This window comes from Panthera uncia, chromosome C2 (genome assembly GCF_023721935.1).
Source record: "Panthera uncia isolate 11264 chromosome C2, Puncia_PCG_1.0, whole genome shotgun sequence".
NCBI lineage: Eukaryota > Metazoa > Chordata > Mammalia > Carnivora > Felidae > Panthera > Panthera uncia.
This window is the reverse complement of record NC_064810.1, coordinates 18,000,707-18,016,002: the sequence shown is the minus strand read 5'-3', so window position 1 is coordinate 18,016,002 and position 15,296 is coordinate 18,000,707. Positions and strand designations below refer to the sequence as shown.

At 40.6% G+C, this 15,296-nt stretch overlaps 1 protein-coding gene across 7 annotated transcripts in view; it reads right to left on the bottom strand.

Annotated features, from left to right (window-relative positions):
• APP (amyloid beta precursor protein) overlaps window positions 1-15,296 on the bottom strand; it is a 272,606-nt gene that overhangs the window by 145,211 nt on the left and 112,099 nt on the right. For all 7 annotated transcript variants that reach the window (XM_049629302.1, XM_049629304.1, XM_049629305.1 and 4 more), the window contains 2 exons: window positions 12,335-12,447; window positions 9,749-9,942 (listed from right to left, as the gene is read on the bottom strand). In XM_049629302.1, the coding sequence (XP_049485259.1) occupies window positions 9,749-9,942; window positions 12,335-12,447 (307 nt within the window). The remainder of the gene's footprint in view (window positions 1-9,748; window positions 9,943-12,334; window positions 12,448-15,296) is intronic.

Sequence of the window (15,296 nt, the reverse complement as noted above, 5' to 3'; positions counted from 1 at the left end):
ATTATTTCATCATTTCTCATTGACTATTTCCAACTATGCCGAAAAAGACCAAATGATATGAAAATGAAAGAATAGGGGCGCCTGGTTGGCTCAGTCAGTGGCGTGTGTGACTCTTGATCTCAGGGTTTTGAGTTCGAGCCCCATCCTGGGGGTGGAACCTACTTTAAAAAAAAAAAAGCAGCTGGGGTGCCTGGGTGGCTCAGTCGGGTAAGTGTCCAACTTTGGCTCAGGTCATGATCTCACAGTCTTGTGTTCAAGCCCTGCATCGGGCTCTGTGCTGACAGCTCGGAGCCTGGAGCCTGCTTCCTATTCTGTGTCTCCCTCTCTCTCTGCCCCTCCCCCGTTCATGCTCTGCCTCTCTCTGTCTCAAAAATAAATAAAAACATTTAAAAATTTTTAAAAAAAGAATGAAGGGCTGAAGCAGTTGCCTACAAGGATGAGGCAACAGGGAGATTATCACAGTTTTATTCCTGCATTTCCAAAATACTGCATCCCCTTTCCAGAAGTTATAAGCTACGTCAGGAGACTTTAATTGAACAGAACTGAAAACCAAAAATGCTCACTTTCCACATTAGCAAACAGAAGAAAAGCGACAGGAGGTACTTCACAAATATTAGACAAATTTGGCTATGAATGAAACTGATCACACAGGCAAGACCACAGACGATATCAGATATCAGATATCTTCAGATGACGATATCCTAGATGGATTTTCTCAGGCCGTAGAACTGAAGAGGGAGCAGTGTTAGAATTCTAAGCAAAGAAGGAAATACAGGATTCTCATCCAAGGAGTCATTCCACAGGAAGGAGGACACCGTTCACTATTTTTGCTAAAAAGATGTGTGACAGCATTTTCTCCTCCTTTAGGATGCTTGCATAATAAATTTTATCATGTTTAGGCAACAAAATTTTTTGTACGTGGTTTGTAAACAGACAACTACCAAAGGCAGGAGGGTGTACAAAGGTGATTAGAAGTAAAGAACCAATGTAAAGCTGAAAAGAAAAAAAATGGATTGATGAATCTCATGGGGATTTATATATCCAAACTTAGAAATATTTTGTAATAATGGACAGAAAGTGGCTCGTCTCTTCAACAAAATTGTGAGCTCTCCAAGTTTTAAAGTATTGATTCTTTTTACAATTATCAAGTGAAAACTCAAGAAAAAAACCAACAAGTACAACAGGATGTAACCTAATAGAGATGTATTTTAAATCTGCAGTCGGTATTTTTAAGATGAATATAGCCCAGGTTCATGCGCAGCAGGTGACTGTTGAGCAGCTAGTTCCATTAAAAACAAAATACTGCCCGTTTCAGAAATCTCTACCTTCAAAATCAAGAAAAGATGTAGCAAAAATCTGGGTTTACCGTACTCAAATTTTAATTCAAATTAAAATGTTTACTATATTAATTCTTAAAAAATTTTTTTCTTAACATTTATTTTTTTGAGAGACAGAGAGAGACAGAGCTCAAGCAGGGGAGGGGCAGAGAGAGAGGGAGACACAGAATCTGAAACAGGCTCCAGGCGTCAGAGCCCGACGAGGGGCTCGAACTCATGAACTGTGAGATCATGACCTGAGCCGAAGTTGGCCCCTTAATCGACTGAGCCACCCTTTACTATACGGTGCCCCTTTACTATAAAGGTGGCCCTTTACTATATTAATTCTTATGAAAATTTCTAAACAAAGCTATTTTTCACTATCCCTTTATTCTTACTTTTGTAAGATAATTTCAAGTATAAGAAATCATAATAATATAAAGGGTCCTCAGTACCTTGATAAGTCAGTGGTGCTGGGCTGGCTTTTATGGTACAAAGCAGGGCAAGGCCGACAGAAGTGTTTCAGTTGCCTGGGCTCAGTGAGTGCTGTTAAGATATTGTGTGTTCCCAGGTGCCCACACATGCGTGTACACACACACATACACACACACTGTTGAGGAAACCTTAATCAATGAAAGAAAACTCTCCTGAGCTACAAAATACAGTTCAAAGAAGGGCACAGTGAGATGCAGTCAAAAGCAATCAGTCATCTGGATCTATTTTAAGCGGGTTTTTTTTTAATTAAAAAGAAAGAAATATCCTCTCATTATCTAAGAAGATACACTAGGTTACCTCTCGAAACAGACTCATCTATGTTTGCAACCCTGAAAACAAGAAGCTATATCATTTGAGATTTTGTTTGGGGGGAAACAATGTGGGGACCTACTTTGGAGAGGAAGGACCCACTCCCACGAGGGAAAATGCTGTTATTAGGGTCTTCCCTTAGGTTATCTGCTGTACAAATTCAACAAGCCCCGTGGATGATACAGATTTTCGGTTGTATTCTATGGATCCAGGTGGGAGCAAATTTGCACCCCAGATCTGCACTCGCAAGGCCAGACTGCGTATGTTAGTTTTCTAATGAATTTTCCAATAGAAAATTCTTACCCATGATAGTTGGAATCTGCATCCTATTAACATAAGCAAGCTACGTTACTGATCACATAAAAAGGTATTTTGAGGGGCGCCTGGGTGGCGCAGTCGGTTAAGCGTCCGACTTCAGCCAGGTCACAATCTCGCGGTCCGTGAGTTCGAGCCCCGCGTCAGGCTCCGGGCTGATGGCTCGGAGCCTGGAGCCTGTTTCCGATTCTGTGTCTCCCTCTCTCTCTGCCCCTCCCCCGTTCATGCTCTGTCTCTCTCTGTCCCAAAAATAAATAAAAGACGTTGAAAAAAAAATTAAAAAAAAAAAAAAAAAAAGGTATTTTGAGGGGGTCTGAGAACTTAATCACTGTTAACACTGGAGAGATAAATACTGAGTTATTTACCAAAGAACTTTACAAATAACTGATTTGTCCACATTCATTCTTTCAAAAGACTTACCTCTTTTTCAATAAGGTCATTAACACAGAGCTCATCCTACCAAGAATGTTCTAAATGCCGCATTAGCCACAGGAAAGCCCTCACCTCCTACCAAAACAAATCTCATTACCCACCAACCAACAAAGTGTATTCAACTGTGGGTCAAATTTGGTTTCTGGGAGGATCAGAGTAACGCTACGTTTTCTCCTCTTCAAAAACTGTCATATGGTGTCCCCAGAGGAAGTTTTAAGAAAGATGTGTCAAATTCCTGTACTGATTCTGCATTTCAAGTGTCACAAGGAGGGCTAGCTCCTGGAACTGGGAAGCTGCCAGCTGGCAGGAGCCCAGCTTGTGGGCAGGTCAGTGATGCAAAAGCTCTTCCTTTTCCCACTTGCTTTGCCAGATGCGGATAAAGGAATACACGCCTGCAGGGCTACCAGAAAAACACGGAAAAAAATGAAGTGATACAAGGAACCGGATACCCTAACCATAGTAAGTTCAAAACAATGCTTTTAAATTTTAAAAACACGGACAGTTACAAAAGTAACAAAAAAGTAAGAATTCCACCTTAGAATGTGTTACTGGCTATATAACCCATTGTCTTAACGGAAAATAAAGAGTGATTCGAAATCTGAAGTATCAAGGGCTATGATGTCCAGTACGGGAGCCACCAGCCATGTGTGACCACAGAATGCCTGGACTGTGGCAAGTCCCAATGAGACGGGCTATAGGCGTAAAGCATGTGCTAGATTTTAAAGACCTTGTATGAAAGAGACAAACAAAAAACCCCACAAAATACCTCACTAACAACTTTTTCAGATTATTTACATGTTGAAATGATAATATTTGAATATACTGGCTTAAATCTTATCAAAATGGATTCACCAGCTTTTTCTTGCTATTTTCAAAAGTGGCTATTAGAAAGTATAATGTGCATTGTGTGGCTCACCTTGTATTTCTAAGGGACACAACTGAGCTGAAACACAAGCGTGTCTATAACATCTGTTTATGGGCCACGAAGTCCTTACCAAAAGCTATGAAAAATGTTTTTAAATAAATAATTGAATTTGGCTAATATTTCTTGAAGACCAATGTGCAAGACATTTTTGGTACATAAACTACAGGTTAGATTGTGTCAGATAAAGAAAGAAATGACTACAATCAACTGGAAGAAAACTCAATATAAATAAAATAATACAAAGCAAGGGTAGGACAGTGAAGCAAAGTATTTCAAGGGATAGTCAGAGCAGACTTGTAAAAGAGGGGTCTTCTGGGGTGAATGTTAAAAAATACATAGGATTTTACAGGTCTAGCACTTTAGAATTGACAAATGTCTTTGTGGTGTGTTAACACCATCTTCTGAAAAAGGAAACACATTTTCAGAAGGGGTTAGAGGGGGTATAGCTCAGGGGTAGAGCATTTGATTGCAGAAGGGGTTAGAAAGGTGGGATCGATAGCCTAGGCAAAGAAAAGGTCGAGGTGTGCAGGTGCAGTAGGTAAGGTGAGGCACACGTAGAATGGTGAAATGCAGGCTAGGGCCAGGTAATGACTTCTGGATGGCCTGCAAGGGAATCTGAACTTTCCTATAGGCTGCAGGAATCATCCAGTATTTTCTACCAAGTGTCAACAGGATCAGAAACGCAAAATGGGAACATGACTCAGGCATGGAGAATGATCTGGGAAGAGAATAAACAGAGGTTTGTGGGTCAGGTAGAATGAATGCCAAGTAATAAGAAGTCAAGGTATGGTGAGTCCTTTAAGAAAAAAAAGCACCAAGGTTAACCAGGGCAAGTGAGCCGCTGAGGTAGTAAGGGACAGTCACGAGAGTTAGCCTAGTAGCCAGTAAATGACGATCTGAACTCAGGCAGTGTCAGTTCGGGACACAAACAGCACTCTGTGGGTAGAGGTGAAGGAGCAAATAAATGATAAGGAAGACTGAAAATTAAAAAAAAAAAAAAAAAAAAAAGGGGCGCCTGGGTGGCGCAGTCGGTTAAGCGTCCGACTTCAGCCAGGTCACGATCTCGCGGTCCGTGAGTTCGAGCCCCGCGTCAGGCTCTGGGCTGATGGCTCAGAGCCTGGAGCCTGTTTCCGATTCTGTGTCTCCCTCTCTCTCTCTGCCCCTCCCCCGTTCGTGCTCTGTCTCTCTCTGTCCCAAAAATAAATAAAAAACGTTGGAAAAAAAAAAAAAATTAAAAAAAAAAAAAAAAGGATATGTGAATGGCATAAAGCGTATGAAGAGATGCTCCATGTCGTATGTCATCAGGGAAATGCAAATTAAAGCAACGAGATACCACTACACCCCCATTTGAATGGCCAAAATCTAGAACACTGATGACACCACTAGCTCGTGGGGAAGTGGACCATCAGAAACTGTCACTCACTGCTGGTGGGAATGCAAAATAGGACACCCGCTTTGGAAGACAGTTTGCCGCTTTCCTGTAACTAAACATACTCTTATCATATGATCCAGCAATCGGGCTCCTGGGTATTTACCCAAAGGAACAAAAAACTTAGGTTCACACAAAAACCTGCACATGGATGCTTACAGCAGCTTTAGTCACACTGCCCAAACCTGGAAGCAATCCAGCTGTCTTGGAGTAGATGAATGGACAAATAAATTGTGTTCATCCAGACAATGAAGTATTATTCAGCACTAAAAAGAAACAAGCTAGAAAGACAGCCATGAAAAGACATGAAGGAATCTTAAATGCATATTACTAACTAAGCAAAAGCACCTCATCTGAAAAAGGCTACATGCTGTATGATTCCAATGATGTGACATTCTGGATAAGGTGAAACTACGAAGACAAGAGAAAGATCAGTGGTTGCCAGGGGCTGAAGGGTGGGAGGGATGAACAGGCGGAAACACAAAGGGATTTTAGTGAAAATACTCTGTACGACACCGTGAGGATGGGTACATGTCATTACGCATCTGTCCTAACCCACAGTATGTACCTCAAGGGCGAGCTGGGCCCTGACTGGAAAGTAGGGAAGTGGGATGATAATGTGTCATTTGTAACGAACGTATTGCTCTGGTGGGAGCTGTTGATGATGCGGAGGCTATGCGTGTATGAGGGGGGGCGGGGATATCTGGGACCTCTGTGTACATTCTGCTCACCTAGAACTACTTTATTATTTAAAATTTTTTTAAACATTAATTTTTTGAGAGAGAGAGAGAGAGAGAGAGAGAGAGATCAAGCAATTGGGTGGGGGGGGGGGGGGGGGAGAGAGAGAGGGAGACATAGAATCTGAAATAGGCTCCAGGCTCTGAGCTGTCAGCGCAGAGCCTGATGTGGAGCTTGAACTCACGAACTGTGAAATCACGACCAAAGCCGAAGTCGGACGCTCAACTGATTGAGTCACCCTAAAACTACATTAAAAAAGTCTTGAATACATTTTGTTAAAAAAATCCAAGGAAAGGAGTGGAGGTAATCAAGTCGTGTTCAGCTAGAACATAATCATAACAGGGAAAATGGGAAACAAAGAAATGGAAGAAGGTAGAAAGAGAAAGATGCTGAGGTACCTCTCAAGATACCTCAAGCCGATATCAAGAAAATTCATGAATTTACTCAACAAACATGTACAAGCACCTATAAACTCCCAGGTACCATGATGCAGAAATTCATGATAAGGGACTATTTACGGGTCATGTGTGGAGCATGAAGGAGAGTGATGCCAGGAACCAAGGAGAATGAAGGTGGCTTGGGTCAGCTGCTATGTGGAAGGTGATAGGTCATCAAATAATGACAATTAGACACATCTACTAACACTAAGATCCCAGCTGATGTTACAGCATGAATAACAAATAAAATTAACTGGTAGGGTTACATGACATGATACATCAACCTTACAAAACTCGGAAGCATTAAAAGGGAGAAATTACTTTTTCCCAAATACAAAAGATTGACAAAAATTGGTAAGAAAATGTGACAGGTATCGACAACTCCAGGATATTCAAATGAATATGTAGAAATGGTTACCCATCGGGTCCATCCACATTAGGAAGGGCCCTCCCTCCCAACCAAAACAGAAAAAAAAAGAAAAAAGAAAGAAAGAAAGAAAGAAAGAAAGAAAGAAAGAAAGAAAGAAAAGAAAAAGAGGATAATGAATTAAGAGCCTGAATTGGGGAGGGGATTATGAAAGCAGGGTGAAATTCAAGAAGACTCAATGAGTGTTTTGGGTGTAAGATGAGAAGATCCTGGTCAGAGAGGAATGTCAAAGCTGACAAACCCTATGGGTACAGTATTTCTAAGTGATGACAGAGTCCAAGGGATATCTGTGTTGCAGCCAGCAGAAATGGAATTTAAATAAAGGGGACTAGGAAGGAGCCAGCTAGCATTTCAGCTAGCTGCCAACCTGGATGGTGATATGGCTAAAGATAGAGATAGCTAATATGACCATATAGCTCAGTTTGTGCTTATACACTGTGGTCCTAGGGTCAAATCTGGTTTGAATAATATATTGCATAGTTGCCCTAGTTGTAGGTAATATAGCAAATTAAAAAAGCAACAAACAACATTAAAGAATAATACACTGGCATCCTATAGTTTGGTGACTGCCACAGAAGACAGTGGTTTTAACCAGAGAGATTGGATATCAAAGAATCTAATTACTGAATAACAGTAATAAATAAATGAGGAAGCCCTATGGATCTCTTTCCAACACTGGTGAGAAGGGGTATAGGAAAAGAAAGGGCCACTGAGAAGGTTTTCATAAGATATCATGTTAGTAATGCTTTCAATTAGGTCAGTAAGTTGAAGGGATTGCAGAAGGAAAAAAAAATCTATTCCCAATAGAAAGTAGGTTTTACAAGACATAAAAAAAAAAGTGTTAACTGAGGGAAAAAAGAGACCCTGGCAAAAGCCTGTCACTCTCAGGATACAACAAGAATATCCATTCTTTTTATTTATTTATTTTGAGAGCAAGAGAAAGAACAGGTGCACATGCACATGAGCAGGAAAGGGGCAGAGAGAAAGAGAAAGAGAATCCCATGCAGGCTCCACACTGTCCGTGCAGAGGCTGATATGGGTCTTGATCTCGTGAACTGTGAGATCATGATCTGAGCTGACATCAAGAGTCAAACACTTAACCGACTGAGCCACCCAGGTGCCCCAAAATACCCAGTCTTAATTACAGAAGTCCCTTCTATATGAATGGTCATGAATGGTTGGTCACCAACCTTGATACAGGGTTACAAGTGCACAGCTAGCTGTCTAATTTTAACAGCAATCATGGAGCTCTCTTGGTTTACTCGCCATTATGTGGGTTGTTGATGAAGTACGGAGTCAATTTAGTGATGTGGAATGATCAAGTATCTAACAGGCTACGAACAAAGAAAATGGCTGTCCAACTTCAAATTCCCTTTTCAATACTGATTGCATTGGCATAATGTAGTAAGAGCCCCGATGACAAGAATTTTTTCAAGAACTCACTCTGAAACTTTCAAATCTAGATATGACTGAAGAAAAATACGAAAAAACTATCATAAAAGCAAAAAGAACTAGGCAATTCCAACTTTTAGACAAAGCAGCCATTAAACCCAAACCAACAGACGTTTCTCTACACCTGGCTCATGGAATACCGGTGGGGGCCCAGCCACGGCCCAGAACACAATCCATCCATCCTGTGGAAAAAGAGCTCAGATGCTTTCCCATTGGCAAGTCCTGCTCTCCCTGGGGTTAATGGCCTCAGAGAAGGAGTTTATTCTAATGAACTTCCAACTTTTACAGAGAGAAATATTGTGAAGCATACAGTTGGCTTTTCCCTTATTTCTTTCTCTCTTGTAATTCCCCGATTTGTTTATTTAGCTCCATATCCTGCTACACTGAACACAATTTTTCTCAATCTAGCAAAGAGGGAACACAAAAGAGCTTAACTAACAAAAAAAGTTACGGTAAAACTGGAAAATAGCCACTAAAGGGAAACCTGATATTATTAAACTGGTAAGAAATGACAATTAGGATGCCTTATATGTTTGAAAAATCTAGTTGTATTTTTGTAAAATTATTTTTTAAATTTAATTTTTAAATTCTACAAAATACATTATAAAAGATCTGTACCTGACTCTGTAAGTCAGAAAACTTTATATTAATAACCATCAGTCTTAACAAATTCATACTTAATGTTCTATTGGAAAACCTGTGACACCAGGGAACATTTGAGGGGTTCCTGAAGGAAAAGGAGAAGTGAGATAATCATCACCACTGGGGGATGATGGAGCGTGAAACTGATGACTGAAGCAGGTAACCTTTCTAACCCCCAACTTCTAGTTTTATAACTTGATGATGTGAATATAGAGGTTTGCTTTTAATAAAACATAAGAATCTAGAAGTTATGGGTTTAAGATCCCAAAGAGGTGAAAATACAATTCTTTTCACTGTCATGAAATCAAAGATAAAGAACTTTAAGCAAACATTTATGAATGCCTCTGACGTCGTGCACAAAGAGATGATTAAATGCCAAAAAAACTGACAAAAATGAACCAAAAGACAAAACCAACCTTTCTAACAAAAAATTCAGACTTAGCTACTGACTGATGAAGCAATTCCAAAATCTTGTTTAAAAAATATTTCTAAATTATAGACCAAAACAGAATGCCAGTCACTCACTCAGATTTCAATTCTCTACAGAACTACCTATTATAGTATCAGTGGTATTTTGATCCCAACTTTGGACACCGACATAAAACAGCTAAAAGTAACTCAGTGGTGGTTGATCAATTAGGTTACACGGGTGGCCATTACCATAATAGGACTTCGTGGTTTAGATTTTATTTCCCTCCTACAAGCAAACTTGGACAGGAGTGGGCAGAGATCCCTTTAACGAGAAACGGGAAGATACATCTGTAGAAGAAACAAGACTGTCATCTGAACGTTCTGGCGTCCACGAGAGAGCAAACACAAAAGCCACCTTACCTCCCATCGGCATAGTCTGCATCTGCTCCGCCCCACCAGACATCCGAGTCATCCTCCTCTGCATCTGCCGGATCAATATTGTCACTCTCCTCGGCCAGCGGGCAACAGACAAATTCCACTCCTCGGAACTTGTCGATTCCACAGGGCAGCAACATGCCATAGTCATGCAAGCTGGTACTCTTCTCACTGCAGGTCTACAGCAAGGTAAGGAGGAGACAGCGAGAGTGCGTTGGTTTCTTTGTAAGAAAAGCCCCAATCTCGTAACTGACAGAGACCCAACGTACCAAGGGCCGGTTGGACAGCGCAAAGGACCATCTGCGTTTTTGAGTGGATTTACAAGTGTCTTGAGCACAGACCACTTTGGCACCCTTATTTTAAAACCTACGTATTACTTATTTAAGAAGGCTACGTTGTGATATTACGGAAATTAATAAAAAACAACCGGAATGGAAACTAATTGGGAAAAAAGATCTAGAAGAGAACTGTATTGTGAATAGATATCAGAGAACCAGTGCTTTCCTGCGTCATTAGCGTATCAGGAAGACGTGACGGCTCGATGTACATCCCCAGCTTACTTCCATCTCCGTTACAGATGGAAGTTTCTCTCACTTGGATGTATCTTACTCTAGAAATTCGAACTCTCTTGGCTCACTTCCAGAATAACAATCCTGGGAAGAAAAGAAATTATCCTCTGCTATGAATCAAAATTTACAGTCTAAATTAGAGATTTCTCTTTCAACATCTTTTTTGCTTTCCTGGGATTTGTGAGGTTTGCACAACTCGAGATTAACATAAAGCTTTGAAGGCATCCACTGGTGACAGAGGAAAGATTAATAATTCAACACATATGGATAAACAATGAAAATATTACAGACTGTATTTTGACCTCATAGGAATTAAAGTCATTTTTCTTTCTTAGTAACAATTTTTTCTTTTTTAACTCAAGAAGAAAAGAAAATGAGGTTATTAGATGGGTAGCTAAGCTTCAAAGTATCTGGTCTGTTTTTTTTAAGATCGAAAAAGCTCTTCTTTTTTATGAAGAAAATTTTGTTTTACAGTAAATTAGAAGTTTTTTTTTTTTTTTTTTTTTATAAAAGGCAAAATTAATGCTAACTCTTAAGGGGTGTTTTCTGCCTAACAACTTCAAAGCTATGTGAGCCAGATCAGGGTTTCTCAGCCTCAGTACTATTGACATTTTGGACCTGATAATTCTTGGGGACAGGGGACAGAGGGAGGAGAGGCTGTCTTGTTCACTGAAGAATGTTTAGTAGAATCTCTGACCTCTACCCCCCAAATGCCAGTTAACACCTCCCCTTCCAACTGTGACAATCAAAAATGTCTCCAGACGTTGGCATATGTACCTGGGGAAGGAGGAGGAAATAAAATTGACTGCATTTGAGAACCAATGAACTAGACTAGACAAAGGAGCCTAATTCTAGGAGACTGGTCTTCCTCAAAAACGATATACACTTATGAGAACACTTTCATAATATATCAAGGCACAAAGCACTTTTGAAGATGATAATAAAAAGGGACCTTTTATGCTAATTGTCTTAGGTCTTGTCCACTTTGCCAAAAGCAGGGGTTGACAAAGGTGTGCACTGGTGAATCCAGTGTTGACAACCACTGTGGAAAAATGAAGGTGGCAGTATGGTGTGGCAAACACAAAATTGGATGGCGTAACTGAAGAGACCACTGGTACTGGACAAGCTACTTCCTCTTCCACCACTGTATTCCCCAAGAGACGACAGGGAAAAAGGTCAAATTACAAAAGCTTTGTATATGACAAAATAAAACAATTGGCTAAAAAAAATAATTTGGCAAAAAATCATCGGGAAAAAGGTATATTTTAAGGTTTATGCAGTGTAAGATTCTAGCTTCTGATTTATACAACATGGCATAGACACATAATAGATCTAGCTAACTAAATCTGTTTTGGACTCCTAAGAGTTTACTCCTCGACAGTTCTTAAAAAAAAAATAAATAAATATAGGGGTGCCTGGGTGGCTCAGTCGGTTAAGTGTCCGACTTTGGCTCAGGTCATGATCTCCTGGTTCGGGAGTTCGAGCCCACATCAGGCTCTGCGCTGACAGCTCGGAGCCTGGAGTCTGCTTCAGATTCTGTGTCTCCCTCTCTCTCTGCCCCTCCCCTGCTCACACTCTGTCTCTCTCTTTCCCTCAAAAATAAATAATAAAAAATAAATAAATAAGGAGCACCTGGGTGGCTCAGTCGGTTGAGCGTCCGACTTCGGCTTAGGTCATGATCTTGCAGTCCATGGGTTCGAGCCCTGCGTCGGGCTCTGTGCTGATAGCTCAGAGCCTGGAACCTGCTTCCGATTCTGTGTCTCCCTCTCTCTCTCTCTCTGCCCCTCCTCCATTGGCTAGTGCACACAAGCTCTGTCTCTCTCTCTCTGTCTCTCAAGAATAAACATTAAAATAATAATAATAAATAAATCCTTAAAAAATAAAATTTAAAAAATATAACTTGTTTATCAACATAGCTATTGCCTGAAAATATATTCTAACATGTCGTGACACGTCTCCTTAGGAAATCTTCACTTTAAAAGAACAAATGTATGGCTGGTACCTCTTTGGCGACGGTGTGCCAGTGAAGGTGGGTTTCACAAACATCCATCCTCTCCTGGTGTAAGAATTTGCATTTGTCGGGAACAAGGAGGGCATCACTTACAAACTCGCCAACTGCAAGAAAGGAAAACACTTCGTGTCATTCCATCTGCATCACAGATGTCTTATCACTGGGCTGATATCAAGCAAAGAAGGGCTAAAAGTACTTCAGAAGTTATACAGCTTTTTGAATGACCAAGTAATCAATCCAGTACTGAAAGACAAGTACTGTTACAATGTAGAGTCCTGTGTCCTGAGCCCAGTTTCTTGCTATATCAACCTTGATGGTTAAAATACTTCCTACATGGGGCACCTCGGTGACTCAGTCGATTAAGCTTCTGACTTCAGCTCACATCGTGATCTCGTGGTTCTTGAGTTCGAGCCCCATGTCAGGCTCTGTGCTGACGGCTTAGAGCCTGGAGCCTGTGTCACATTCTGTATCTCCCTCTCTTTCTCTGCCCCTCCCCTGCTCTCTTTCTCAAAAATAAATAAACATAAAAAAAAATTAAAAGAAAATACTTCCTACATGTTTTAAGCGAAATCTTTATGTAATTAACATGTATCTCTGACTGCAAAGTTAATCATGCAAAAGGCTTCCAGTGAATTACAACGAGGAGGAAAAAAAATGCAGATTGACACTGTCTGGGCAATCATTTGAGTGGAATCAATATAAATAATTATTCATCCCTCCCTCCCCTTCTTGGACATTTAATCTGTTTGTAAACTATTACAAAATTTAGCATTTTTCTACTTCCTAAAATTATAGACATACATATGTTTATATATGTGACACACACACAGAGATTAATTCAATTAAATTATGAAGACTGTGCCTTATACTTTTGCTATATTTTTAAAGAAAATGTGGATCATGCAAATTATTTCTAGCATTCTTGGTACCACAGATATAATAAAGATATTACATAAAGTCCTATAAGAATGCTTACATTCTTATGAGGGTAAAAGTTGGATAATTCCAATATGTAAGCTACAGGCTTAGTTTTTTATTTGTTTTGTTCACTAGAGTATCCCCAGATTGAAAAAAAAAAAAATTTAATGTTTATTTATTTTTGACAGAGAGAGGGAGACAGAGAATGAGCGGGGTAGGGGCAGAGAGAGAGGGAGACACAGAATCCGAAGCAGGCTCCAGGCTCTGAGCTGTCAGCACACAGCCCGAGACGGGGCTCGAACTCACAAACCGCGAGATCGTGATTTGAGCTGAAGTTGGACGCTCAACCGACTGAGCCACACTTCGTATCCCCCAAAGTATCCCCAGCTTTTAGCATAGATTCTGTACACAACAGGCAACCGGAATCTTGATGAAGACACGAAATGCTGTAACAGAGATAAAGAAGAGATGTAACACATGTAGACTGGGCCCAAAGAGTGAACACATCCGCTTGGAGGCACTGGGGAAAAACTCAAAGTAGAAACAACATCAGAGAGGAGTCCAAATGGATACGTGGGAGGATGCCGTGTAGAAATGTATGGAAGCTCCATGATGTAAGGACAGTTACCTGTCTTGTTTAACATTCAGCTCCCAATCCCTGGCCCAGTTCTGGCAGACATGACCATCCTGGAGAGATGGATGGATGAATGGCAAAAGGCCCTTCAGAAGGAGGGAATTTCTTGTGTAAAAAAGAGAAAAAAGGGCAAGGGTATTTGTAGAGGAGACAAAAGCACAATATGGCTGGAATACAAGGTGAGTGGATAAGGGAGTCCAGAAGTAAATGAGGCTGGAGAAAAATGTTGGACTCCTACCTGGAGAATTTAAGGTTCTGGATACCATTTTGAAGGCAACATAAGCCAAAAGATACTTTAAACAGGAATGACATGCTCAAGTTTGTTTTTCTGAGAAACTCTTTTACCAAGTGAGCATAGGTAGACCAGGAAAGCAGGGAGGCCACGGAGTAGGGTGCTGCCATCCTTTGGGCAAGACATGCAAGAACATATTTAAACCAATGACTCCAAATAAGATATAAAAGTTGTCCACACTCCAGCAAAGAACACATTTTCTTCTTTCACAGGGTGTTAACATAAAATATTCTGAAATGCACCCTGAAGAGCAATAAAGGCCCTCAGAGGGGGGCAGAAAAAAAACTTGTTTATTCCCATTATAGAAAAGAGTTCTTTAAAATTTTCTATAAAGGCGCTTAAACTTTAGTCGGTTTGTGGCTCAAACACGCAAGATGTTTCCTGATACTTAAGCACTTAGTCTAATTAATAATATTTATATAAAAACCTAACCAAACCATAGAGGATAAAGAGCCTTTCACCCTGTCATTCCTTAAATCTTTTAAGACAATCTATGATGCTCCGAGCAACGTATTGTGAGTCACAGAGAATGCAAGAAATATGAGCCGCCAAAGGCTGCAAGTAGGGGGCGTGGCAAAGGAACCCAGGAGTCCTGGGCACCTTGGACCCACACACCTAGTCACATACGTCACTGCACCTCAGCGTCACAACAGCCATGCGCAGACCTTTTATAGCATCAATCTCACTTCCCACGGGAGAAAAGACTGCCAAGACACGTGCTGAAGGCCACCTACTCTCAGGAGATGATAACCTAGTCCCAGAGATGAACGTTAAGATGTACAGTATAGGGAAGGAAATAACAATAATGCAAGTGACATCACGTTTTCCCTTTTCTTTTACATAGAATACGATCAAACAAAATAAAAATAACCAAACTAAAATCCAGAGGAGATGGAGAATGGAAAATAAAAGTAATCTCATCCAAAGCCAATACACCTTCCCCAGGTGGACTCTTGATGGTTTCTCAGGAAAGGCAGTCAACTGTAGCTGTTAGCAAGAATACTTGATATCTCAGCATCCCAATTTTCAAGGCCACAGGAGGCCACAAGCGATCAAAGGCTTGAAGATATCTCCTTCATTTATTGGCTCTGGTCAGTCAAGCCATACCG